This window comes from Aspergillus melleus, assembly GCF_016097325.1.
Source record: "Aspergillus melleus strain CBS 546.65 chromosome Unknown contig3, whole genome shotgun sequence".
NCBI classification, from domain to species: Eukaryota; Fungi; Ascomycota; class Eurotiomycetes; order Eurotiales; family Aspergillaceae; genus Aspergillus; species Aspergillus melleus.
In genome coordinates this window covers 3,288,349-3,313,673 of record NW_025763372.1, presented here as the reverse complement: position 1 = coordinate 3,313,673, position 25,325 = coordinate 3,288,349, and the positions used below count along the sequence as shown (strand labels likewise).

The window sequence follows — 25,325 nt, the reverse complement described above, 5'->3', positions numbered from 1 at the left end:
CTGCGCTTCGCCACTTTTATTTTCTTCTACTCATTATTTCTTTCACCCTTTTTTACAGATTCTCTCTCTCAGAGAGTAGGATTCACCATGGGTACAGGAAAGAAAGAAGCCACTCGTAAAGAGCGGCAGGGGAAGGTTGGAGACGGCATGGGCAATGTCAAGGTCAAGGGTGAAAATTTTTACAGGTACGACAATCATGATGTCCAGCTTCATTGTTCCAGTATACTAATATGACAAAAGAGATGCGAAGAAGTTGAGGACCTTGAACATGTTTAAGGATGGCAAAGCCCAACATGACGCTGCTGGAAATGTTACCAAGGCCGCCTCCTACCAATCGAGAGATGCCCCCGTTGCTAGGATTGAGCCTCACCGTAAATGGTTTGGTAACACTCGAGTGATATCTCAAGAGGCTTTGACCTCGTTCCGTGAGGCGGTTGCCGAGCGTGCTTCCGACCCCTACCAGGTTCTTCTCAAGACCAATAAGCTCCCCATGAGTCTGATCAGAGACGGTCAAGGCGTCAATGGGCTGAAACAGCATGAGGCGAAAATGGCCATCGAGACGTCGCCGTACGGTGATACTTTTGGGCCTAAGGCTCAGAGAAAGCGTGTCAAGCTTGGTGTCTCGTCGCTCGAGGACCTGGCTGGCGAGACGGCCAAGAAACATGATGCTTATATCGAGAAGACGGACACGGGTCTCCATGAAGATGGGACACCCATTGTTTCAGGAGATGTGAATCAAGAGGATAACATGCTCGGCGAAGCCGCTATTTCACGCGAAGCCGTCTTCTTGAAGGGTCAAAGCAAGCGAATCTGGAACGAGCTGTACAAGGTCATCGATTCTTCCGACGTGGTCATCCATGCGCTCGATGCGCGTGACCCTGAGGGTACTCGTTGCCGAAGCATTGAGAAATATATCCGCGAGGAGGCTCCGCATAAGCACCTGATATTTGTGCTCAACAAGTGTGATCTTGTACCCACGGGTGTAGCGGTAAGTTCTATGTTGCCACCCCTCTTTCCCTTCCACGTTCCTTGTATTTTGTATCGTCGCCCTTGCTTTTGCTATCTGCGCACCGTTTTTGGTGCTATTACCTTTGATATCAATCAGGCTACATCGGCCTGTGCCATTGCTAAGTCAAGGCTTCTTCCTGCGACTTTGTGTCGTGTTTTTCTCGATGGGAGTTTTGTCTGTTACAGCTTTGGTAGATTGACGCTGGCCCGCGCCGAATTTCTTTCTGAAGCTAGGCTGACTGGTTTTCGTTTTGAAAGCCAGTCGTTAAGGGCTAAGTTGTGTTCCGTTTTTGAGTTGAGGCTTGCATCTGCCGTATGGCGGGCTTTCGTAGCAAGTCTCTTAGTAACGTTCCACACATTCTATCTGTTTCTTGTATTTTTCTTTTTGCTTTGTTTCTACCTTCTGCAATGATGCTGCATCTTGCCTACACTGGTGGTCAATTACTAACTGGACACCAGGCTGCTTGGGTTCGTCATCTTTCCAAGGACCGCCCAACTCTGGCCTTCCATGCTTCGATCAACAACTCGTTTGGCAAGGGTTCTTTGATCCAGCTTCTGAGACAGTTCTCCTCTCTCCACGCCGATCGCAAGCAGATTGCGGTTGGTTTCATTGGATACCCCAACACGGGCAAGTCCTCTATCATCAACACATTGCGAAAGAAGAAAGTGTGTACGGTGGCTCCCATCCCAGGTGAGACCAAGGTTTGGCAGTACATCACCTTGATGAAGCGGATCTACCTCATTGACTGCCCTGGTGTTGTCCCACCCAACCAAAACGACAGCCCCGAAGACATTCTGCTTCGGGGTGTTGTTCGAGTGGAGAACGTGGAGAACCCCGAACAATACATTCCCGCTATCCTGAAGCGGGTTCAGCCAAAGCATCTCGAGCGTACTTATGGTGTCAAGAATGCTGAAGAGCCCATCGAGTTCTTGAGTGTCCTTGCCCGTAAGGGTGGTCGTCTTCTTCGCGGAGGAGAACCGGATCTTGATGGCGTTGCCAAGATGGTCATCAATGATTTCCTGAGAGGCAAACTCCCGTGGTACACTCCCCCTCCCTACACCCCTACTGAAGGTGATGAGAAGATCGAAGGCCGCGAGGGCAGACTCGGCGAGATGGGTCGCAAGCGAAAGCTTGACGAGACCACGCTGGAGGGCGCTGAAAAATCCGAAAATGCCTCTGACAAGAAGCCTGCCTCTGCGGCCGAGGAAGACTTCGAAGGGTTTGGTGACAGTGATGACGACAATGACTCGATCGCCAACCTTGAAATTAGCGACGAAGAAAGCGGGGAGGAGAACGATTGAGCGACGACACCCGCCGTTGGCCAGTCAATCAAGTGCAACGCAAAGCACACCATATTGGACATGGTTCCTCTCGTGCCGTGAACCGACATCATCTTGGCGCCGCCCGTCATTGTTCTCCCTGACATGGACCGGTCTCATCCCATGGTGTTAATCCATGGTCGGGTTCCAGACTCAAGTCCCCTGAAAGCCAAAGGTCGAGAACACCAGGCAAACAAAGCGTCGATCCAGTCGTGGTTTTCCACGACATCGGTTGGGCATGCCAACTTGACCGCAGTCTGACTGTGCACACAGTGGCTCCAGCCCGGAGGAGGTGGACTTCTCCATTGCAGGGTTGTCCATCCATCCTCTTCATATTAGATACCCACCTACTCTTAGTTTTTTTAGAAGAATCAATTTTGATCCTTGATACCTCGTACAATTGCCAATGTCCACTTCTTTCCACACTCCACGCGAACTGCCAGTCAGCGTTGGCGCTCGCTCTCACCGCCGTAGCTCACGTGGGGGCTGACCAGCCTCACTTTCATCATTCCGCGTTGGTCGCACCACCACCAAGTCGCCGATCTCCTTGTTAGTCTCTTCTTTAAAATCAATGCCTGGCAGACCTCCATGTCTCCAAGAAATGTGCGGTATCTGCTTTGACAATGGCGGACGACCGAATGTCCATGATTCCCTATGGATCGTCCAATCTTGACGTCGTACTGTAAGACCTCCATCAACCTTACTGCCCCTCCAAGTCGATTTGGCTCTAATTTAGTGATTCTAATCCGGTAGACGCCACAATGATTCCGTTGTGGTCTTCGATCGCGACTCTCGACAATTAGCCCTCAGGAATGCCGCCGACAGCGATGGTGGTCTTGAGTTCACCGATTGTCCATATTGTCATCGACCACTGCGGGAGGACGGCGCGGGACAAGAGAGTCCTCATGCCAGCCCAAATGGAGCCCCCGAATTCGTCAATCCGGAGTATTTTCGCATGCTTCATAATAGTCTACCTAGCTCTGCGAGTTCCTCACACCCACCCTCCCCACGTCGTCGTCTCGCTCAGCCCGCTCTTCCCGGAGGCCCAACCAGCGAACCGGGTACCACGCGCGGTGCGCCTTCTAAAGAAGGGATATCGTCCGCGGCATTTACACCGGATTATTTCAAGAAGTTCTTCGTCGAAGAAACTATCCTGGGAAAGGGCGGAAAGGGTGTGGTGTTGCTGGTGAAACACGTGTTAGATGGAGTCTCGCTTGGTTATTATGCTTGCAAGCGGGTGCCCGTGGGAGATGATCATGGGTGGCTTGAGAAGGTGCTGGGCGAAGTGCAACTGTTGCAGCATCTATCACACCAGAACCTTGTATCCTACCGCCATGTCTGGCTTGAGGATGCGAAGATCAGTACCTTCGGACCCAGCGTTCCATGTGCGTTCATCCTCCAACAGTATTGTAATGCCGGAGACCTGCACAACTATATTTGTGGATCGGTTCAGACTTCCACAACGGCCCAGCAGTTGAAGGAACGTCTCAGGAGGAAATCCAAAGGAGAGCCCCAGCCTCAATCTGAGCTGGCAGAGCCTCGTAAACTACACTTTGACGAAATCTATTCGTTTTTCAAGGACATAACCTCGGGGCTTCGGTATCTCCATGCCAATGGCTACATCCATCGGGATCTCAAGCCCAACAACTGTTTGCTTCACCGGACCAGCGATGGGATCCGTGTGCTCGTCAGTGATTTTGGAGAGGTGCAATCTCAAGATTCGATGCGGGGATCGACCGGGGCTACAGGCACTGTATCGTATTGCGCCCCCGAAGTTCTACGACGAGAGTATCCGGGAGGTCCGTTTGGCAATTTCACCTTTAAATCTGACATCTTCTCTCTGGGGATGATCCTCTATTTCTTATGCTTCGCCCAGCTACCGTATGTCAATGCGGACCTAATCAATGAAGAGAAGGAAGACCTCGACCGCCTGCGAGAAGAAATTAGCCACTGGGGTGGATTCGATCATGCACGCAGGATGCGACCTGAATTACCCGAGCAATTGTATACCTTTTTAGAGCGCTTGCTGTCTGTTGATCCTAACCGGCGACCGTCCGCAGACGAGGTTTTGAGCGGCCTGCAGGTTGGGGCTAACGCCAATGATAATATGAGATCTAGGAGAGGCAGCTCCTCCTCATCAAGTCCTGAGACCCATGCGGGCTCAAGGATTCATCCGATAGAGAGCCCAGCCCCTTCTGCGTTTCCTCGGCCGTCCCTCACACCTAAAAAGCCCTTTTCACGGAGTCCGGTAGCTGTGCGCCAGAATCCCCAATACGACGCGAGCACCAATGACCTCTCGGTTAATGTCGAGGATATGGACCACGAAGTTGATCGAAGATTATCTTTCAGCCCCGAAAAGGACATGATGGTTCGGTCTAGGTATTCGGGGACTACCTCTCTTTCGCCACCTGGCCAGGACGGACCCCATGAGCCGATCCATCAAAACAACGAGCCTTCTCTTCGACCTCTACTACCTCCTCCCCCAAGCAGGTTTTCTCTGGCCAGGTTTCTCCCTTCTATGCCAGACGCACTTTTGGATTGGCAGCTGCCGTTTGGAGCGATTCAACTCGGCATTTTCCTCGTCGAGGTCGTCTCTGTTTTCCAACCGTGCATTCCACTTGCTGTCAACCCGTGGGTTCTTTATCCTTTACTCTTACTGGCGGCGTTGAATTTGCGGACGCGAAGCTTTACTATGCAGGTGCTTGTCGTTTTATTGCATTTCATTGTGGTCAGCCTAAGCATGCGTCTAGGGAAGTTATGTATTTGGCACACCCCGAGGTGACGTAATTGTTGGTTTTATTCTTCTGTATTCATTCAGCGCTGGTGCTAGCAAGCTTATTATGTATCATTCATTTATTTCTATGTTGGTCAAAAGCAAACTACGAGATGAAATGCTTTCCTTTACTTCCTCTTGGTCGGCCTTCCATTGTACAGGACAGGGCACCTGAAGCCATAATGCTCTGTTTAAGTTAGTGTTTCCAGATAAACATGTAAAGTTTGAATAAGATACACATTATATACAAGCCCGGGGAGGTACTTCCTGTCTAATTTACAGATACTATACTTTTACAAGATTTCGTATATCATACTCGGCCGCTTTCCCCTCCTTCTCCAGTGCCAGATACCCCGGTGCATATTTCTCGATATCTTCCGCCCACGTTTCCACGCCCCCCTCGAAGGAGAGATAGTCGTTTTCAAACCCAGACTCGAGGATATCAAGGATCGGAAGATCCATATCCAAGCTGTGAATTGATCAGCCACGTTCCAGCCAAGCAAATATGAGAATAACTTACGGTCCATTACTTGACTCATCTCCACCGGCCGCCGACTCTTCCACACGTTCAACGCCCCAGCCCAACCCTGCTATATAAATCATTGCCTGAAAGATATTAAACGGAAGCCGCATGGTGGTCTGGTCCACCATGCCATTTGTCTTGAATTCGACCATCGAAATGCGTCCCGTGTCGATGGTGTTCTGGTCTATGAATTTATGCCCCATCATGCCGGATTCGAAGAGCACATGTCCGCTGCGAGACATGGTCATGGTCGTGAAGTCGGCGGTCTCGACAAACGCCCACATCATGAAGTCGTCTATCGAGAAGGTGCTGGGGTCTGGGAAGCTGGCTGGGTTGGGCTGCACCATCGTTGGGATGTTCGCTTCGCCGAAGGGGTGCATGGTCTCGCCGTCTAGCTGGTAGGTGAGGATTAGGATCTTGATGAATCTGGCCCGTTTTGTGGGCGTGTCTATCTTGGCGAGACAGATGAATTCGCCGAATTGGTGGCGTCGGTCTTCAATTCGATGTAGACTTGCCTCGGGATAATCCGTGGCTGATTTGCGCGGTGGTGCCCGGGAATGGAAGGACTGGAATGGTCTGTTAGTTGTCTGGATGTATGCTTTGAGATGAAGCACTCACGTCGCGAAAAGATTGCTCCGCCGAAGCCCATCGCTCGACAAGATCTCGCCGTTGTCGCAATTCATAGTCTTCATCTTCATCTTCGGAGATGCCAGCCTTTTCGCGCGAGATCCATTTTTCCTAGATTCTCATCAGTGAGTCATCCCTATACATGAAGTGTCAAAACATACCCTCACAAACAACAACCACCCCCTCGCCTCCTCTACCAGCTTATGCCCCTCCAGGAAATCATCCTCCCCTTCGTCCCTCTGCTCCTGCGTGAACTCCAGCAACGGAAACCTCCGCACACAGCTCGGAATCCCACCAGGCCAATAATACGTCGGATACACCTGATCCTGCCCGGGCAAGGCAACCGGCGGTTTATACCTCACAACCGGCCTCTCCTCCTCCGGAGCTTCATACCTCTCCGTCCCCGGGAACAGCGCACCAGGGTATTCATGGTGCGGCACACGCACAGGATTCAGCAGAGCTCGAACATCCGTAACCGGCACGCTTACTCTACTCGTGAGCCACTGGACACGGACCCCTTGGACGTGGGTATTCACAACACGCATGGCTTCGCAGTTCGGGAGATCGAGACCCCCTGGGTTTAAGGGGATTCCGGACAGGACGGCAGATGACTGCTTAAAGGGACCGTGAAGTGAAATCTTGCATTGGGGCCGGAAGTTATCAGGCAGAATCGAGCAGATGAACCTGGGTTGCTGGCTGAGATTTGTCTCCACTCGTTGCTGACTTGCTGCGTGGTAGCGGGCCGGCTAAGAGGTTAGCTCGAAGCTTAGCCTGATTTAGGGGCGGTGCTTGAGCGGATTCGAGGTTCATTTTTTGGGATTTGTAGTTGGTGGTTTTGGTGTGAAGATTGATTTCCAAGGTTGGCGGTGGAACTTGAGGGGCTTTGATGTTGTTGCCATATAAAAAAGGAACCACGGGTAGTTATATACATGTGTACAGCACTTGATTTTCTAGCCAGGCCGACAGCCTTCCTTTTCCGTTTTGTAACAGACTAGATATAATAGATTATTAACATTATTCGTATCTTTAACTAAATCATTATCTTGGATGTATTCTTCTATGGTTTGGTCGATTAGATCTTTTGGGCAGTAAACCCAAGCTGCTTCTAGATCTTTGTAGTGCGGTTTGCTCCAAGCTGTGGCGATTAAATTTTTGTCAACGTGTGTATGTGTATATCCTCTTAAATCAGCCCACGATATATGAGCAGAATATTTTTACGCGCTCTGCTACCATACCAGAATAGCTTCCGCTACATCAGCAGGGATTTGAAGATGCCAACGTCTCTGGGTCAACGGTAACGGAAAAGTCAAGCTCCCCTACAAGCTCCCTCACCAGTCTGCAGAGGAACTCCTTATCAGCAATGGTCCGAGATATACCACCTAGAGCCAAGTTGGCTACTTACTCCGATAACCTGTTGAGATCCCGAGTCATATACCAGTTGATGCTGCGAATAAGAGCTGCCGAGGCGAATCCTTCTTCAGAGGGTATCCCCTTGCTCAGGAAGTCCCCCAGGCCCGGCATTTCAAAATCCCGAAGCTGCGGTGGAAGAGCATGGCTACCAGTTAATGCAGAATGGAGTATAATAAGCCTTGTAGCTACTCCATCTAGGGCGACATAACTCTGAACTGTTCCGGTCTGGTCGGCATTCCACCAGGGGGATGGACCCGAAGAGCGGTTAAGCGAGCGAGACGCATACTCCGTTAAAGTCATGTAGCCGCCCAGTCGCTCAATTATAGGAAGGATCTCGCCGTAAATTTGTTTTGGAAAGCTTCCGCCCAGAGAAAACTCCCAGTCTAGGAACTGGAAGGATTTCTTGCCGCTGCCCACCAGTGTCTGGTATTCGCGGAAGGCACGGCGCCGAGCCCCTTGTAAACAGAAGCCGGCGCTGGCCTTGTCACTGAGGTTTCCGGCAGTGCCGTGAATACGAGCAAAGATTGTTTGGCGGACGCACATGTAGAACTTGGCGAGCATGTACATGGACTGTGCGGCATTCTGGCGCAGCTCATAGTGTTCGGGAAGTGGATAGGGGATAATGGTCCAGAAATACCCAGTAAGAACACCAACAGTTACAACAGCAAGCCGGTAGGGAAAAATTATATATGGTGCATAAACCACAAGTCCGGCTCTTGAGATGGCTTCTTGCCCCAGTTTGCGGTATTGAAGCTCAGTGGCTATCATAACAATTGCAGCTATGAGGGCCACGAACCATATGCTGGAAAAGTCCGGGAACCGAGCAACTAGCAAAAGGAAATTATGGATAAGCTCTTTAGTCTCAGGGTGAATAATATGGAAAGGCTTCGCAGACGTACAGAGGTAGCCGATGGCCGTGAACCAGATCCAGAGTAGAACCAGAATTCCCGGGGTTGTCTGATCAGGAATGTACCAGATAAGGTAGCAAGCTATCATGGAAAGAAATGTCCCCAGTATGCGGCACAATAGAAAGAACGTCGACGATCCAGCTGTGCGGCCCATAGAGAGTAAAATGGCAAACATAGCCCAGAGAAACTGGTGTCCAAAATAGAAGGCCTGCGAGTCATGGAGGAAGGAGATGATCGCGATGGTCATGATTGCACAGACACCTCGAAGACCATAGGCAGCATGATCGGTACGCAGGACGGAACTGATCTTGCGGATCCGGTCTCCAACAGACTGAACGAGGTTGACAGGTGGGAGATGGTCAGGGTCTCTTTTATTATCGAATGCAAGGCCAAGTTTAACATCCGCTTCAGCGTCGGCGCTCTCTTGCCAACACCGCCATGGACGAATCATTGCTTCCGCCCAGGGTATGAAGCGAGCAAGGCGGCCAAAACGAGGGAAGCGAAGGCGCTTGGGTTTCGCATGGCACTCCTCGAGGTAAAGTAGTAGTTGGAGTAGTTCGCCTCCAAGAGATGACAGCAGGGTTTGAAACTGTAACAATTAGTTCCCGGCTGGAAAGTGAGCAGTAAGGCTTGAATATGCCTACATGGAGTAACAGAAAATAACGCAGGGTAATGGAATAAGGCTCAGGCACAGTAAGATCCCTATACTCAGCTTGTGGCCTGTTCCGCATGTAATTGTAAAGCAGCTCCTCCTCCTCTCTAGTACAGTGGCCCTGCTGGCTCGGGATGGAGCAGATACCACGGTAAGAGCTGAGAAAGCTGGCTGTTCCTGGCCTCATGGAGCCCACCCGGTGCTCTTCATCAGTCCCTCTCGCACGAGGCCTACCAAACAAAGAACAGCCAAGGGTCTGGTCTAATCTGACTTTGCCGTGTTCTGCTCCGTCCATGATCGCCTTAGATATCCGGAGCGAGTGCTCGTGCATTGTTACTTCAAGGTAATGCCAGTCCCTCTTGTTATTCGTGGTATCATTCCCGTCATCGCGACTATTCGTCGCGTTGGTACTATTGTGCGAATTGCAGCCTTCTGTAGCCAGCTGCATCATGTTTGCTGTAGAGCTTAAACCAGACGCGGGTGGGATTAGGTCGACCAGCAATGAGGCAATATACTCCAGGTCTGAGCCACCAATATGATCCCAAGATACCTCACAGTCTGCATATATGACATCTTGACGAGCCTTGACAATGGTACTTATGAACCATTGCTGGGCCTCTTCAAGTTGACGGACAGATGAACTCCTCTCCTCTTCGCCTTCTCCAGAGATCTTGGTTGACCTAAGCTCGTCCATACATTTTCCTTGAGCCCGCATAAAAGAGGCCAGTGCATCAAGCGCAGTCTTCAGGTCCCTTTTGATTAGACCTCTGCAAGTCCTCGGAAATATGATAAGGCCAGTGACCAAGCCGACGGCCTGCCCTGCCAAAAAAACCTCCAAGATTTTGGTGTTGCTAGCGATGACTTGCGTTACAGTAGTAACTCGAGCAACAGCAGGCATTGCCGCAACGGCATATATACCAGCTAGGACGCATTGTAGGTTCCAGGAAGGATAGGCAGACTTCAGGGTGAACACACACCAGAGGATAGATATCATGAAAATAGCGACCACGGCTTCAGCCGAAGAGTTGTAGCCCGCTAGATCTTCACTGCTGTTTGTGGTGTGTTTCCTGGCCTGCACTGCAGACCAGCCGGCAAGCAAAGCCCAACAGTATGTCACGACCGTGGCCAAGGCGAGTTGGAGATTGTACTCGATAAGCTTTGCCTGGGGAAGAGCCGGCAACGCAGACGCCGCCATGATCGCAGCCAAATAGGCATTTGTGGTGAAGTAATTGATATAAGCATCCACTTCAATAACACACACGAGCACGGCAGGCGCGACTGCTGTTTTAATAGCCATTGCCACAGTGTCCCAGTCCAAAGTCAGCTGTGCCAAGACAGACTTGAGCTGCTCGAGCCTTCCTTCATTTTGGGCGGGGGAGGTTGGCATTGACATGTGTCTTTCCATTGTCCCATAGTCTTCATCGGAAGGTGAACGGAGCCTTGAGTCTTATGTCTCAAATCATGACAGACTGTAGGCTCACCCTAGGTAGTTACATGGTTACATGCAAGTGGAGACTCGGCAGTCGACGCGAGAGATCCGAAGTATCTCCACCGTCCCATTCCTGAAAGCGGCGCTCGGGACCTTCGGCACCGAAGTTAAACGTAGTGGGCAGAGTATTATGGTCATCCTTTCGATTATATCCTGATTGACGACCTGTATATATTTTTGTCACATATAATTAGTAGATCCGAGGATTCGAAAGGACGGTGTTCTCGGAGGCCAGGCCGAGGCTATATACTACTGGGTATGTATATAACGCAACGGGACTATATGAAATACTTACTCCTAATACAAGTCTTCGCCAAAATTCCTTGGGCCGCTTGTCGAAAAATATAGAAACGCCATATGTCGAAGATATGACATTCAAACTCACTATTCTCCGTCATGAAAGTCTCGTTGGACGACCAAACGAAGAATATGATATAGCTGTATAGCTGCGCAACACCGAGCACGAAGATAGGGATAGCGTTATCTCGGAGGCGATCAGCTATATACCACTGGTGATCATCCAGAAGAACTCCTAGTTTGAACGGTTAAAGATAAGGAGCACATTTGAAAGAAAGAAAACTTACGATTGCACCAACGATAGTGGGAAGGACGTTGACACTGGTTGTGCTGGATTTGTGCTTGACGGATTTGAGGTTGACTTTTGGATTTGTAGCTGGTGGTTTTATCGTAGTAAAAGTGAAGATCTATTTTCAGGGTTGATGATGTAAGAATGTCGTTGCCATACCTATTTGGTTGTTTCAAGGGGTGCAAGAAAGATTTTACTAACATCGAGAATATACCTATAGAACGGATTTTACCGCACTCCTTTCTTTGAGTACCAGTGATACCTCTTTCTCGTCAAGGTCCAGCCTTTTTAACACATTCTCAAAAGGCTTATTCTGCATATCTTGTTCTACTACTCATCGACTCTCTATATCAACTTTGGCCCACAACACTCGCCAACCACAACTTTCATGTTTAGACCCAATTGAAGAATGACTCAGTTCAAATAAACCAATGCTGAGAACATGATAACAACACAATATCTTGGTCTAATTTGATCAACTCCCTCTCGTTGTTCTTTTCATTCAACTCAGTTCAAACTACTACCATCCCCAGCCTCACTTTTTCTTTCAAATTATATTCGAATCAACCTCATTCTCACCTGACCATCACTTTTCCCTTCAATTAGTGATTAACAATTGAATAGCCATAAGTGGGAATTCAACTTAGCGCCAGATCACTACCAGCCATATCCATCATCTCCATTCCTCTTCGGATCACATATCTTCCCCATCTACATCCTCTTCATCAGAAACTTCGAGGTGCAATTTGCTATCTCGCCTGCATTCAGATTATTACTGGTCTTGCTCATACTCAAAGCGAAGAATTTCAAAAGAGCTCGATATTCTTTCAATACCACTCATACATCCCAACTGCACAGGAGAAAATGACATCATCAGTCGCTGTCGTCCGTAGTCCTGTCGACAAAACCTGCCACTTTCTCTATTTTGTGGACCCTGCAACAAGAAGACTTGTTTTCGAAAAGCGTTCTATCTACACTTCAAAAGGACACTCCCTTAATTCGAATGATAAGTTTTTTGAGGGCATCATCTGGCCTTCCGCGCCGATTGCTGCAGTGCTGCAAGGTGACATGGTAAGATCTGGACACTGCAAACCATTCCCCGCTAACACGGATATGAAGGTTTCTGTTTACGGCATAACCGAGCCCAACGATTTAGAGGGTGATATGTACCTCTCAAAGCTGAGCCCGACGCTCGATGTACTTATTGACGACTTAGACATGGACGAGCCGAGAATGATCAGCGAAGTCTCAATGGCTTCATGCTCTGATGGGCGAGACCTGACTTTTGTCTACTACCTTTCTGATGATCCGTACGTAATCCCAAATCTTATAATACATTCGAGGTGATTCTCTAATATGGCCTCAGTGTCAGTAGCGATGATGAGTTGGAGTTGAATGAGTTGGAATTATGGGGAGAAAGTAACAGGGGGATCTCAACGACAAGGAGCCTATATCTCTCAGAAGTATCTGGACTATGTGCCGTGATCCATCGGGAAACGCTGGTGAGGTTTATCTTTTACATGAGCCCAAACCCGTCTGGCACGTCAAGCATTGTTCGTTGGATTTGTTCCGAGGATCCAAGTAGTAAGCATACTCAATCCTCTTGGCTAGACTCATTCCTCTACATGACTGACATAACTCAGGTAGCTATGTCATCGGCCATATGTTCAAGACCTCTAGTATCTTGGCAGCAACCTCTCGGGAAAGAATCGACCATTCAGTGTCTTATCTCGATATCTTCCTCTATCTCTTGAAGCCGGGTGATCGTCATATAACCAGGCTTGTGGGGAGAGCACGAGGTCACAGCATTGAGTGGTTCGATCCTTGCATGGTTTTAAACCCACCGACAGATGAGAAATCTTCTCTAGCCGTCGTAAATGAAGACAAACGGAACTATGTGTATTTCATTCCGACAGGAAAGGTCAAATACGAGGCATATGTTGATGTGATCGAAGATTATTGGTTCTGGCCCCAGAAAAAATGATGGAAAATGTACAGTTTTGCTCTATGGGCAAGAAGAGACCGTTGTTTCAAACGGTAGCTCCTACAATTGGCTTCCTTTCATCACTTATTCTGAGGAGCGGGGCTTTTACTTTGTCTTGTCCTTTTCTTGGATCTATCTAGGGCCCCCTTTTGAACCATTTCGTTATCATTTGGCTTTCTCGTCAGTTGTGTTATTCTGCATAGTTAGGCTACCATCGAACTTCTGATCATGAACGAGGTAAAACTTTACCTGGGAGGATCTTTCATTGGGGCAGTCTATCCCATTAACTTTAAGATGTTAATTAGCATTCAATAAAATGTACTGCAGCCTCAACTTACGAGCACGGTTCTATAATCTTTAATCCCGGGCTATTTACGCGTGACAAGCAGTTATTTATCTCATGTCGTACTGTCAAGTTGAACAAAATTCCAAATTAATCAACTCGACGAGATATGCTTTCTTAACATGTTCGCAAATGGGCGTGAGATGTCTATGGATCGACAAAACGTAATTCATAGATGCTTCTGTCACTGCTGATCCATGATGCTAGGCTAGATGCTCATAAGATTCCCGGGGCTATAGATCGGCATGGTTGTAGGATGTACCAGTATTAACTACTTCGCAGCATCATAGTCGGCTCTTTAGATTCCTGCGATGGGCTTCTCAATTGTCATGCTCCGAAACTTAGTGACGAACGAAATTAATCTCAGCCCTACGTCAAACGCCATGTTCCTCGGCTTGCACAACTGGCACAGTGTATAAACCGAGAACTGGCAAGTTAACGAATCAAGAAACGAAACATCCAGACAGCAGCAGCATTGCAGGTCACCGGATTCATCATCGAATGTTGCTTCCCGTGGACCATGGAGTGTGCTCTTGCCAGGAGGTTGTGAGCTTGAAATATTCATCCTATGCTCCAAGGACAAATTGAGGGAAATCGAGTTTATATTGGCCTAACGGACAGGAATTAAAGCCTGTGTTAGAACCTGTAGTAACTCTCTTGTAGTATGTAGATGCAATGCACTCCTCGTGACACAGGAATATGGAAGGTGATCAATATGGCCTGAGATTTGTCTGTGGCAGGGCGGCAGTTGATCTTATCCAAGTGATTTCGATGATGCAGGTTCTCACAAGCCGTAAGCTTTTAGGTTAGAGGGTGTCCATTGTGCCGAAGAGCTGAACTGCTCCCACGTAGCTATTTCTGAGCAATTGCTCAACGCAGGCCTTCCCAATCACAGTTGAACGAAAACACGAGTCTACATAGTTTAACTTCAGCCGGTGAATGTATGCAACCGGCCGAGAGATGATATACATGAGATAAATGGTGCCATTTCAAACAATATCAATTTATACATACACATATGAAGACAAGAACGCCGATTCCGAATCGACCTGTACGAGTTGAGGTCCGGCAAAAATGATACAACGTAAGACAAATCCCAGTAGAGGATGGGTATTCAACGGCCCATTTACCGCTTGGGCCACTTCTTCCAGCCACGACCGTGACCTCTCTGTAAAAAGAAACCAAATTAGAACTTATACTTGCAAAATGCCATCGGCAGAGTGTGCTTACCTGCTTCCACAACCGGATCATCTCCGGCATCTCCAGCATAGCCTTGCGACGGTCCTCCAGACGCGCCTCCATCGTACGCTCCCACTTGTGACCCTTGACCTTCTGTCCGATACCGGTACCCTTGATCTGCAAACCACGCTCCGCGCGCCGAGTCTCCTTGAATTCCGTCGACTTGCGGCCCGGCGGCAGCAGGGCCTCCACGTTGTATTTGATGGCCAATTTCACCAGGTCGGCCTGCGTACGCAGCCCGTAGCGCGGGCTAATCCACTTGCCCGTGCGGAAGTTCTTGTGAGGCAGGAAAGGGTTGGGGTGTTTGGGGTCGGTGTGGAGGAGGGCTTTGGAGGGCGAGAATTCCTTGGGATCGGGGTGCTTGTAGCCCTTGGCGTCTCTGTTGGGGGTGTATGGCGAGGGAAGCGACTCTTCGCTGACAGCTTGTGTCGTCTCCTCCGGGGAAGCACGGGGTGCCACGGCGGCGGAATAGATTTGCGGAGGATAACGGGCGAAGAAGTTTTGGAGTCGGGCAGGCAGCTTGCTCACCAAGCCGGTGGTCGCCTGGGTGGATGCCATGGTGGAGTGAGGCGAAGATCGTCACCAGGCGAAGAAAGGGGAGGTAGTTGGGGAAAAGGAAAAAGAAAGCTGGATGAAAGGGAATGGACGAGATGGAAGAGATGAAGCGTGAATACTTTGGAAGGTCGAGAAATTGTAGGGCGCTAAGCCACATTCGGGGTGAGGCTCGGCAAGAAGAAAAAAGGGCGCGCGGTGTGGCTGTTCCGCTGTCTCTCAAGTCTTCTCCGTCTATCTACTCTGCCAACCGCTCCCTCCTTCGCCCTTTCCTTCTCCCTGCAGTTCCATTCCCACCGTCGGTCGCCGTCTGGTGCGCTCTTACCACTTTGCATTTCTGATCTCGATTCGGCTTGTCACCATGGCAGATTACAACTACGGAGGCTCCGAAGAGGAGAATGCGGAGTTGAGAAAGATGGAGGCTGAACTGGTATGATCTATCTTATCCCTGCTCAAGCTCTATAATATCGTACACCCGGACTGACTGGCCTTGCCACGGCGATATAGGTCGACGACCCCGATAACTTCGAGACCTGGGAACGGCTCGTTCGCGGCGCCGAGGCCCTCGAAGGAGGAATCAATCGCAACTCCAACCCCCAGGCTATAACCACCGTACGAAATGTTTACGACCGGTTCCTGGCCAAGTTCCCCTTGCTGTTTGGATACTGGAAGAAGTATGCCGACTTGGAGTTTTCCATCACTGGCACGGAAGCAGCAGATATGGTATGGAATACTTTCTTATCGCTCCCCTCCCACTGCGCCCCTCGTGACTAACATCTCGCGCTGTAGGTCTATGAACGAGGCGTCGCTAGCATTTCGCCTTCGGTCGACCTCTGGACCAACTACTGCTCTTTCAAGGCAGAGACTTCCCATGATGCTGACATCATTCGAGAGTAAGTGGACAAAACAAAACGCCGGTTTTTCCTTTCCTTCCCCTCCTGTAACCACCAACGCAGCACGGCACATTATCGTGGTATCGCATCCGCGTAATGCAACAGGTCGTTGATAAACCTTCCCTCGATGACGGGTGAGATGTCGCCTTACCCGGACTCAAATGGAGTTTACTTCTCACCCTTTGGCTTCCTCAGGCTGTTTACTTTCCCTTGAAACTACACAAAAGAAAAAAAAGAAAAAGAAAACTTGATTTCACATCAAAATTCATTCCTTGGACACCACAGATCAGTACCTCTGTTCGATGGATCCTACTCTGCAAACGATGCAGAGGAAGGGGGAACGTCTTTGACCATTTGATCACCTGAGTCGTTGAATTGTTTGGGTTCGCATGCACTGAAGATTGAATGCTTACGTTTGCCATCCTTGTTATTTCCCCTTCACTGCCCTTTTCTCGCCCTCCACCCTTCTCTGGTTGACGTTATTGGAAATACTAACACGCCCGACACAGACTATTTGAACGAGGTGCGACCAGCGTCGGGCTGGATTTCCTGGCCCATCCGTTTTGGGACAAGTACATTGAGTTTGAGGAGCGAGTTGAATCTCCTGAAAAGATCTTTGGCATTCTAGGCCGAGTGATCCATGTCCCCATGCATCAGTATGCCCGATACTTTGAGCGATTCAGGCAGCTTGCGCAGACCCGTCCCTTGGTGGAACTGGCTCCTCCGGAGACCCTGTCCCAGTTCCGGGCCGAACTAGACGCTGCCGCAGGAAATGTGGCCCCAGGCGCAAAGGCCGATGCGGAAGTCGAACGGGACCTCCGACTGCGTGTCGACGCGTACCACCTTGAAATCTTCCACAAGACGCAGACTGAAACCACTAAACGGTGGACATATGAGTCGGAGATAAAGCGCCCTTACTTCCATGTCACCGAGCTGGACGAAGGTCAGCTGGCCAATTGGAGAAAATACCTCGACTTTGAGGAGGCCGAGGCCTCTTACTCGCGAACGCAATTCCTGTACGAGAGATGTCTCGTGACCTGCGCGCACTACGACGAATTCTGGCAACGTTATGCTCGCTGGATGGCCGCCCAACCCGGCAAGGAAGAGGAAGTGCGCTGCATCTACCAGCGTGCAAGCTGCCTCTATGTGCCTATCGCAAACCCGGCAACTCGCCTGCAGTATGCTTACTTCGAAGAAATGTCGGGGCGAGTGGATGTGGCCAAGGACATCCATGAAGCAATTCTGTTTAACATTCCCAACCACGTGGAGACGATTGTGTCTTTGGCCAACATGTCTCGCCGTCACGGTGGGCTGGAAGCTGCCATCGAGGTGTATAAGACCCAGCTGGATTCGTCGCAGTGCGATTTGGCCACGAAAGCGGCTCTCGTCGCTGAATGGGCTCGCCTGTTGTGGAAGATCAAGGGGTCTGCCGAAGATGCCCGGCAAGTGTACCAGACCAACCAGCAATACTACCTGGATAGCGGAGCTTTCTGGACGAGCTACCTGGTGTTCGAGCTGGAGCAGCCCACCAGCTCTGCTACGGAAACTGTCCAGTATGAGCGCATCAAGCAGGTGGTTGATGACGTCCGTTCCAAGAGCAGCCTGTCTGCCGACGTGGTGAAAGAGCTCGTCCAAACCTACATGGTCTACCTGCTTGAACGAGGTACCAAGGACGCGGCCAAGGAGTACATGACTCTGGATCGTGAGGTCCACGGCCCTGCCTCTGTAGCTCAGACCAAGACCGGCGCCGCGGCAGAGGCTGCTAAGCAGCAGTCTGACGCCGCCATGGCTGCGGCAACACCTCTGGTGGTCCCAACGACCGCCGCGACCCCCCAACCCAACCCGTATGCTTACTACCAGGAGACTCCCGTCAACGGCAGCGTGGGTGCCTGAGCTTTGATGCTTGTGAGTTTCGCCTCCAGCTGATCTGATCTGATCTTTTCTATGACCGATGGGGCATGGGGATTCTCTATCCCCTTCCGTTGACCGCTCGAATCGGCCACTATCCTCCGTGTAGAACAATGTTCCTTTTTTCTTCTTTCTTTTTCTGATTTGCTTAGCGACTCTGCAATGTCTGGAAGGGAGGTTGCTCGCTACCATGCTAGTTTGCCTGATTCTTCGTGACAGCTCTTCTTAAATGATATCATGCGATGTTTGGTTGGGTGGACTTTTATGGGATTGGACACCGTTTCCCTTGTACTCTAATGCCTAGGTAGTGCGAAAAAATTATAATCTGCTTTGGCCTGTATCTGTCGTCACTGTCTAGTTACTATATCGTTGCTGTACTTGGCCTTTGTCTTGATCGAGGCCAAGCGAGACAGGAGTTCACGTGACTGCGCATCGTGCCGGGTCGCCCGCCGTAGAAATTCTAGATTCCGCGGCGACTTGCATTGTCGGCCATTTCCTTCACCTCCAGTTCTTTGCGCCCAACTGTCTCACATCGCCATCATGGATGGTATCGTAATGAACGGGTCGACGGAGGATCCGTCTAGACCTCCTCCTCCCGAACCCTCAGAACGCCCTCCCACTCCCCCTCCGCCTCCTCCAGAAGATTCCGCCGCCCCTCCTCCGCCCCCGGACGTGTCCGCGCCTCCACCACCGCCCGAAGACCTCCCTCCTGCTCCGCCGCCAGAGCTTCCCAAGAAGAAGAAGGTCGGATGGGGTGCGAAGCGTCCGGTCTCTACACCGCTGAGTGTGGAGGAGTTGATCCGGAAGAAGCGAGAGGCAGACGCTGCAGCCGCAAAGGTATGTCATAGCAGTTCAGCTTCCCTTGACAGCTTAACCAGCTTGGCGGATATGAGGGATGATTTACTAACATTCTGGATGCGTCTACTTCTACAGCCTAAATTCCTCTCCCGAGCAGAACGCGAGCGTCTCGCGCTCGAAAAACGCAACAAAGAAGTCGAAGCTACTCGAAAACAGGCATCCAACGGAACAGACCGCAGCAGCACGCAATCTCCCTCCATAGCCTCCGACGACCCGCGCGGTGACTCGAGATCCATTCCTACCGGGCCCCGGGCAATGCGCAACGCGGATGTACCGACCGCGCCGGCTGCCATGCGTGGCTCACAGCATTCACAGAGCAAGAACAACGACATGCCGCCGCCGAAGAAGGGCGCACCTCGGCCCGTGGATGAGGACGAGGCGGCTGCGCAGGCGGCACTAGTGAAGCAGAGATACATGGGAGCGGACCAGGCGTCCACTTTCTCGGCGAAGAAAAAGCGCAAGAGGACGACGGATCGGAAGTTCAACTTCGAGTGGAATGCGGAAGAGGATACCAGTGGCGACTACAACCCGTTGTACCAGCATCGGCATGAGGCGAAGTTTTTCGGTCGTGGACGTCTGGCGGGTTACGGCGATGACGTCGCGGAGCAAATGGCGAAGAAGTATGCGCGAGCACTGGAGGACCAGGACCGCGAGGCCGGAGGGATGCGTGCGCGCGAAATCATGGAGATGGAGCGCCGGCGGAGAGAAGAGAGTGCTCGGAACCAGATCGACAAGCACTGGAGCGAGAAGAAGCTGGAACACATGCGCGAGCGAGACTGGCGTATCTTCAAGGAGGATTTCAACATCAGCACCAAGGGTGGCAGCGTACCCAACCCCATGCGGTCATGGGATGAATCGAATCTGCCGAGTCGCTTGATGGAACTGGTCAACCGGGTCGGCTACAAGGAGCCCACGCCCATCCAGCGCGCCGCTATCCCCATCGCCTTGCAGTCTCGTGACCTCATCGGTGTGGCCGTCACCGGTTCCGGTAAGACGGCCGCCTTCCTCCTCCCTCTCCTGGTGTACATCGCCGAACTCCCGCGCATCGACGAGTTCGAATGGCGCAAGAACGACGGACCCTACGCCATCGTGTTAGCGCCCACCCGTGAACTGGCGCAGCAGATCGAGATCGAAGCCAAGAAATTCACGCAACCGCTCGGCTTCAATGTGGTCAGTATCGTTGGAGGTCACTCCTTCGAAGAGCAAGCGTACAGCCTGCGAGATGGCGCGGAAATCATTATCGCCACGCCCGGTCGTCTCGTCGACTGCATCGAGCGTCGCCTCCTCGTCCTCAGCCAGTGCTGCTACGTCATCATGGATGAAGCCGACCGCATGATCGACCTCGGCTTCGAAGAGCCCGTCAACAAGATCCTCGACGCGCTGCCCGTCTCCAACGAAAAGCCCGACACCGACGAGGCCGAGAACTCACTCGCCATGAGCCAACACCTCAGCGGCAAGGACCGCTACCGCCAAACGATGATGTACACCGCCACCATGCCCACAGCCGTCGAGCGCATCGCCCGCAAATACCTCCGCCGACCCGCCATTGTCACGATCGGCAGCGCCGGCGAGGCCGTCGACACGGTCGAGCAGCGCGTCGAGATGGTCGCCGGCGAAGACAAGCGCAAAAAGCGTCTCGCCGATATCCTCTCATCGGGCGAGTTCCGCGCCCCGATCATCGTCTTCGTCAACATCAAGCGGAACTGTGATGCCATCGCACGAGAGATCAAACAAATGGGCTTCTCCTCCGTCACGTTGCACGGTAGCAAGACACAGGAACAGCGTGAAGCCGCCCTGGCTTCCGTGCGCAGCGGCGCCACCGACGTCCTCGTCGCCACTGACCTGGCGGGTCGTGGTATCGATGTTCCTGACGTCTCGCTGGTCCTCAACTTCAACATGGCCACCTCTATTGAGAGTTATACCCATCGTATCGGTCGTACCGGTCGTGCCGGAAAGAGTGGTGTGGCTATCACTTTCTTGGGTAATGAAGATGCGGATGTTATGTATGTCCCCATCCCCATCCTTATTCCTATTCCTTTTCCTTTTCCCTCTACCTCTCTCTACCTATATCTATACCCCGAAATACCTCCCACCACCCACAAATCAAAGACCCCACTCACTAACAAAACCAAAAACACAGGTACGACCTCAAACAAATGCTCATCAAATCCCCCATCTCGCGCGTCCCCGAAGAACTCCGAAAACACGAAGCCGCACAATCCAAACCTACGCGCGGTATGGCCCGCAAAGGCGGCGGCGATCGCGACGAGAACTCTGCATTTGGTGGAAAGGGTGGATGGTAATTCAGGTGAAGTCAAGGAAGTGCATTCTTGTCTGGGGGCTTTCTGGCTGGCAGATAGCTAAAGGTACAGATACAGACAGGCAGGCAGGCAGGCAGACAGGCAACATGCCTCGTATAATATGCCATACATTTACCTCGACTCCTTCATACCAACGTGAACAAGTCAAATACTTTGTCATTCGAGTTGAGATTCCCATCTTTCCAAGTGTAAAGTAGTATACAAAACAGCATCCATTCCCCACCCCAATAGACCAATTCATCCGAGACATAAACCGTTCACATTCACATTCACTTCCACATCCAAGTAGATATCATATAGATCGATATATATAGATTAAATAGAAATTATACAACCCCCGACTCATTCCCCCAACTTTTTATATATAAATAAAAAGAAGAAAAAGACCCAACTAGCTATTCCAGAAAAGCCAGAAGAAGCCAAAAAGAAAAACCTACGTCTTACAGCTTACTCTCCTTCAACCAAGACGCGACGTCTGCGCGGTCACGGTTCACCCAGTTGATCTTGGCGCGGATGGCATCGAGAGACTGTTCGATGGAGCGGTCGAAGCCCTAGAAAAAAGACAAAGTTAGTGATCATATGGTCAAGTGGAAGTAGCATCTCAGAGGGAGTCAAGTCAAACTTACCTTCGTGTCCTTGCTCTCGAAGAAAGTCTGCACATCCTTCAGCTGCGCCTCGGTACAGAAGCTAGCAGTGCTGAGCTGAACAACGGTGCCGAGCATGCCCAGACCAGGGGGCAGACGCTTGTACAGAGCGTCCCAGTTGTTCTTCATCCAGGACCAGCGGGCCTCGATACCCGTGGTGTGGCTGCGCAGACCGCCCAGGGGCATATAGATATCCTGGTTCTTGACCTCCTCGCCAGTGGCAAGAGCCAAAGTGCGCTGGATCAGGTCGGGGTGCTCGGCGGCGCCGAGGCAACGGAGGGCGGTGGTCTTCTCGTCGGAAGTGGGGGCGTGCAGGAAGCGGTCGTACACGACGTTGTATTCCTTCTCGCCACCGTGCTTCAGGACGATGGAGAAGACGCTGCCACGGATGTTGGGGTGGATGGCGCCGACGTCGCCGGCGGAGAAGCGAGCGAACATGTCCTGGGCGGCCTTGACGACAATAGGGTCCTCGGCCATACCGGCGCTGCCGAACATGAGAGCCTTGAACTGTTGCAGGATGTGGCCGTCCTTTTCAGAGAACTCCCAGCCCAGCTCGTGGGCCTTGTCGCTGACCAGCGAACGCTGGAAGGCCTTGAGGGCGTCCTTGGTCTTCTGGTCCTCGAAGAGCCAAGCGGCGCGAAGGGTACCAATCCGGGTCAGAATCTCATTCCACACAACGAACTCGGATTCGGTGGAAAAGCCCTTCAGGAGGGAGAGGAGACCGGAGGTGCTCTGGTAGCCGGACGCCGCCAAAGCGCCAGCATCGGCAATCATACCGGCACGATCCTCCACCGTCAGCAGACCCTTACCGGCGGCCGCACCAAGCTTGGTGAGACGCTCGGGGGTGTACGATGTGCGGTAAATGGCGGAGTGGTCCGCGTTAAGCTTGTAGAAGTCAAGGTTGGGAACCTTGAACTCCTGTTCGCGCTCGGTAAGCATCGTGTTTTCGTCGATGCCCTGCTCAGTGCGCAGGCCGAGCATGACGGGGAAGAGGGTCTTGTCCTCCTCGGGACGCACATCACCGGTGCGCAGGAAGCGGTTCTGCTTCACCTTGATGGACGAGTTGCTCGGGTTCTCCGACACCGTCACGACGGGGAATCCAACGTTCTTGGTCCAGATATCCATGACCTGCTCCACCGGCTTGCCACTGGCATCGGCCAGGGCCGACCACAAGTCACCGGTCTCGGTGTTGCCGTAGGCGTGCTTCTTGATGTAGTTGCGCACACCCTGGAGGAAGACATCCTCACCCAAGTACTTGGAGATCATGCGCAGGACGGAGGATCCCTTGGAGTAGGAAATAGCGTCGAAGATCTGGTTAATCTCATCGGCCCGCTTGACAGGTACCTCAATGGGGTGGCTGCTACGCAGAGAGTCAAGGGAGAGAGCGCTCTGCAGGTTATCGATGACGTAAGTCTGCCACACCTTCCACTCGGGGTAGAAGCTGTTGCAGGAGTACCACGACATCCACGTGGCGAAACCCTCGTTGAGCCAAAGGCCGTCCCAGAAGTCCATGGTCACCAGGTTTCCGAACCACTGGTGGGCCAGCTCGTGCTGGACGGTCTCCGCAATACGCTCCTTGCGCGACGCACCGCTCGTCTTCTCATCCAGCAGCACATCCACAATACGGTAGGTGATCAGACCCCAGTTCTCCATAGCCCCGGCGCTGAAATCGGGCACGGCCACCATGTCCATCTTGGGAAGAGGGAACTCGTTGTCGAACGCCTTCTCATAGAAAGCCAGAGTCCGAGCAGCCAGGTCCAGCGAGAAGCGGCCGTGCTCGATATCTTGGTCGGGCGTGGCATAGACGCGGATGGGAACGCGGAAGTCCTTTGTCTCGATGTAGTTCAGATGACCGACGATGAAAGCCACCAGGTACGTAGACATCTGCGGGGAGGTGTTGAACTTGACGGCTTTCTTGAGGCCGCCCTTGACGTCAGTCTCCGACTCAACATCCATGTTGCTCAGACAGGTCATGTCCTTGTCGGCGATGAGAGTGATTGTGAACTTGGCCTTGAGGGCGGGCTCGTCGAAGCAGGGGAAGGCACGGCGAGCATCGGTAGGCTCCATCTGCGTGGAAGCAAGGTACTTCGTCTGGCCGTCCTTAGCCTTGTAGGAGGAGCGGTAGAAACCGGCCATGTTGTCATTGAGGATACCGGTGAAGTCGAGCTTCAGCTGAGCCGAGGAACCGGCGGGAATGGTGTCGGCGAAATTGATGGTGGCCACCTGCTTGTCCTTGTCGGTCGAGATCTCGGGGTTGGAGGAGACTACGGCGCCCTGGGCAGAGATGGTGGCAGCATGGATATCGATTTCATTGGTATTGAGGGAGACGAAGGTGGTGTCCTCTGCAACCTGAAGACTAGATAGAGACCGTTAGTTTAAATGCCACCCCAAGACTCCAAACCGCAGCTGGGAGGAGCAAGCATACTCAATGACGACGGATCCATCGTAGGTGAACGCTTCGAAGTTCGGCTCGAGCGTCAGATCGTAGTGAACGGGCTTGACGTTCGTGGGCAGCACCTCACGACCGTGGGTCAGGTTGGTCGAGCCCGAAGGCACCTCGGCACGTCGGGAGCTGCACATCCTGCGGTAGGAACAATAACGTTTGGTGATCTGGGAAAGGGGGGAACGACGAGAGGAAAGGCGATGTAGGGAGGTGGGGGAGGAGGAAGAGGAAGAGGAAGAAGAGAGAACCGATGAGGAGCGAGAAGAGGAGTAGAAGAGGGGACTTCTGGAGGGGAGAGAAAGCGGTGGCTTTGCTGAGTTCAAAACCAGCGGTAACCGCGTGGAGGAGGGGAACCGACGCATCAGCCCCACCAGAACAAGAGGGAAAGAAAGGGAAAGGAAGAGGGGAACGAAACGAAGGAAAGGGAACGAGTCAGAGGAGAGGAGGCTAATGCGAGGAAAGTATACAGAAGGAAGAGACAGCCAAACAAACGCCGCGGACAACAAAGAAAGAAAATCACGGGGGATGGTTGGTCCCAAGAGAGAAGGCGGTGAAGCGAAGAGCTGTCGGTCCTTACGTAAGACGTCATCTGATCGTGCACTGTCTCAGGCACTCAGGCAGCACTCCCGAACTGGATTAGTCTCGGAAGATCGTCCCTCCGCAGCCGTCTGCCCGCCGCTCTATTTTTTTTCTCTGCGATTTTCCCTCTCCTTTCGATCTCCATACATACATATACATTCAATTCACGCAAGTTACTTATCCAGCGTATGCCAAATAACTCCCCCGGGAGCTTTTCATATGGCAAATGCCTGACGGGCTGTCCCTCGTGGACAGTACTTGCCAG

General features: G+C 51.8%; 8 protein-coding genes across 10 annotated transcripts; 4 read left to right on the top strand and 4 right to left on the bottom strand.

Annotated features, from left to right (window-relative positions):
* The first annotated feature begins 9 nt into the window (after nucleotides 1-9).
* Nucleotides 10-2,726, top strand: NOG2. 3 transcript variants are annotated; one of them, XM_046087889.1, is made up of 3 exons: nucleotides 10-185; nucleotides 241-988; nucleotides 1,468-2,726. In XM_046087889.1, the coding sequence occupies exons 1-3, from the start codon at nucleotides 88-90 to the stop codon at nucleotides 2,308-2,310; spliced, it is 1,689 nt and encodes a 562-aa protein (XP_045943857.1). In that variant the 5' UTR covers nucleotides 10-87; the 3' UTR covers nucleotides 2,311-2,726. The 3 variants fall into 3 exon arrangements, with proteins under 3 accessions (XP_045943857.1, XP_045943859.1, XP_045943858.1); XM_046087890.1 differs by having other exon boundaries at nucleotides 241-2,726; XM_046087891.1 differs by having other exon boundaries at nucleotides 10-988.
* Nucleotides 2,727-2,951: 225 nt separating this feature from the next.
* IKS1 (protein kinase IKS1) lies at nucleotides 2,952-4,476 on the top strand (the record flags this gene model as incomplete). The annotated part of the gene is made up of 3 exons (XM_046087888.1): nucleotides 2,952-3,010; nucleotides 3,082-4,393; nucleotides 4,447-4,476. The coding sequence occupies 3 exons, from the start codon at nucleotides 2,952-2,954 to the stop codon at nucleotides 4,474-4,476; spliced, it is 1,401 nt and encodes a 466-aa protein (XP_045943856.1).
* Nucleotides 4,477-5,386: 910 nt separating this feature from the next.
* LDX57_006196 (uncharacterized protein) lies at nucleotides 5,387-6,796 on the bottom strand (the record flags this gene model as incomplete). The annotated part of the gene is made up of 4 exons (XM_046087887.1): nucleotides 5,387-5,570; nucleotides 5,622-6,190; nucleotides 6,243-6,362; nucleotides 6,413-6,796. 4 exons carry the CDS (start codon nucleotides 6,794-6,796, stop codon nucleotides 5,387-5,389), a joined length of 1,257 nt encoding a protein of 418 aa, XP_045943855.1.
* Nucleotides 6,797-7,649: 853 nt separating this feature from the next.
* LDX57_006195 (uncharacterized protein) lies at nucleotides 7,650-10,626 on the bottom strand (the record flags this gene model as incomplete). Its single annotated transcript, XM_046087886.1, has 2 exons — nucleotides 7,650-9,158; nucleotides 9,214-10,626. The coding sequence occupies 2 exons, from the start codon at nucleotides 10,624-10,626 to the stop codon at nucleotides 7,650-7,652; spliced, it is 2,922 nt and encodes a 973-aa protein (XP_045943854.1).
* Nucleotides 10,627-14,590: 3,964 nt separating this feature from the next.
* On the bottom strand, nucleotides 14,591-15,587 carry LDX57_006194 (mitochondrial 54S ribosomal protein mL59). Its single transcript, XM_046087885.1, has 2 exons — nucleotides 14,854-15,587; nucleotides 14,591-14,791 (listed from the first exon to the last, which is right to left on the bottom strand). Exons 1-2 carry the CDS (start codon nucleotides 15,418-15,420, stop codon nucleotides 14,750-14,752), a joined length of 609 nt encoding a protein of 202 aa, XP_045943853.1. The 5' UTR covers nucleotides 15,421-15,587; the 3' UTR covers nucleotides 14,591-14,749.
* A 60-nt stretch (nucleotides 15,588-15,647) lies between these two features.
* Nucleotides 15,648-18,716, top strand: LDX57_006193 (putative mRNA splicing protein (Prp39)). The gene is made up of 3 exons (XM_046087884.1): nucleotides 15,648-16,137; nucleotides 16,204-16,307; nucleotides 16,817-18,716. Exons 1-3 carry the CDS (start codon nucleotides 16,135-16,137, stop codon nucleotides 18,198-18,200), a joined length of 1,491 nt encoding a protein of 496 aa, XP_045943852.1. The 5' UTR covers nucleotides 15,648-16,134; the 3' UTR covers nucleotides 18,201-18,716.
* Nucleotides 18,717-18,755: 39 nt separating this feature from the next.
* prp28 (mRNA splicing protein PRP28) lies at nucleotides 18,756-21,376 on the top strand (the record flags this gene model as incomplete). The annotated part of the gene is made up of 3 exons (XM_046087883.1): nucleotides 18,756-19,052; nucleotides 19,149-21,076; nucleotides 21,214-21,376. The coding sequence occupies 3 exons, from the start codon at nucleotides 18,756-18,758 to the stop codon at nucleotides 21,374-21,376; spliced, it is 2,388 nt and encodes a 795-aa protein (XP_045943851.1).
* A 548-nt stretch (nucleotides 21,377-21,924) lies between these two features.
* Nucleotides 21,925-25,211, bottom strand: APE2 (M1 family metallopeptidase). Its single transcript, XM_046087882.1, has 2 exons — nucleotides 24,464-25,211; nucleotides 21,925-24,394 (listed from the first exon to the last, which is right to left on the bottom strand). Exons 1-2 carry the CDS (start codon nucleotides 24,841-24,843, stop codon nucleotides 22,006-22,008), a joined length of 2,769 nt encoding a protein of 922 aa, XP_045943850.1. The 5' UTR covers nucleotides 24,844-25,211; the 3' UTR covers nucleotides 21,925-22,005.
* Between the last annotated feature and the right edge of the window lie 114 nt (nucleotides 25,212-25,325).

Bases quoted from the DNA above. Each gene is read 5' to 3' on its own strand.
- NOG2 (XM_046087889.1), top strand. From the start codon at position 88: ATGGGTACAGGAAAGAAAGAAGCCACTCGTAAAGAGCGGCAGGGGAAG. The intron at 186-240 runs GTACGACAATCA...ATATGACAAAAG, and splicing joins AAGGGTGAAAATTTTTACAG to AGATGCGAAGAAGTTGAGGA. The intron at 989-1,467 runs GTAAGTTCTATG...ACTGGACACCAG, and splicing joins TTGTACCCACGGGTGTAGCG to GCTGCTTGGGTTCGTCATCT.
- LDX57_006194 (XM_046087885.1), bottom strand. From the start codon at position 15,420: ATGGCATCCACCCAGGCGACCACCGGCTTGGTGAGCAAGCTGCCTGCC. The intron at 14,792-14,853 runs GTAAGCACACTC...TTCTTTTTACAG, and splicing joins TGATCCGGTTGTGGAAGCAG to AGAGGTCACGGTCGTGGCTG.
- LDX57_006193 (XM_046087884.1), top strand. The intron at 16,308-16,816 runs GTAAGTGGACAA...CGCCCGACACAG, and splicing joins GATGCTGACATCATTCGAGA to ACTATTTGAACGAGGTGCGA.
- APE2 (XM_046087882.1), bottom strand. From the start codon at position 24,843: ATGCGTCGGTTCCCCTCCTCCACGCGGTTACCGCTGGTTTTGAACTCA. The intron at 24,395-24,463 runs GTATGCTTGCTC...GTCTCTATCTAG, and splicing joins GATGGATCCGTCGTCATTGA to TCTTCAGGTTGCAGAGGACA.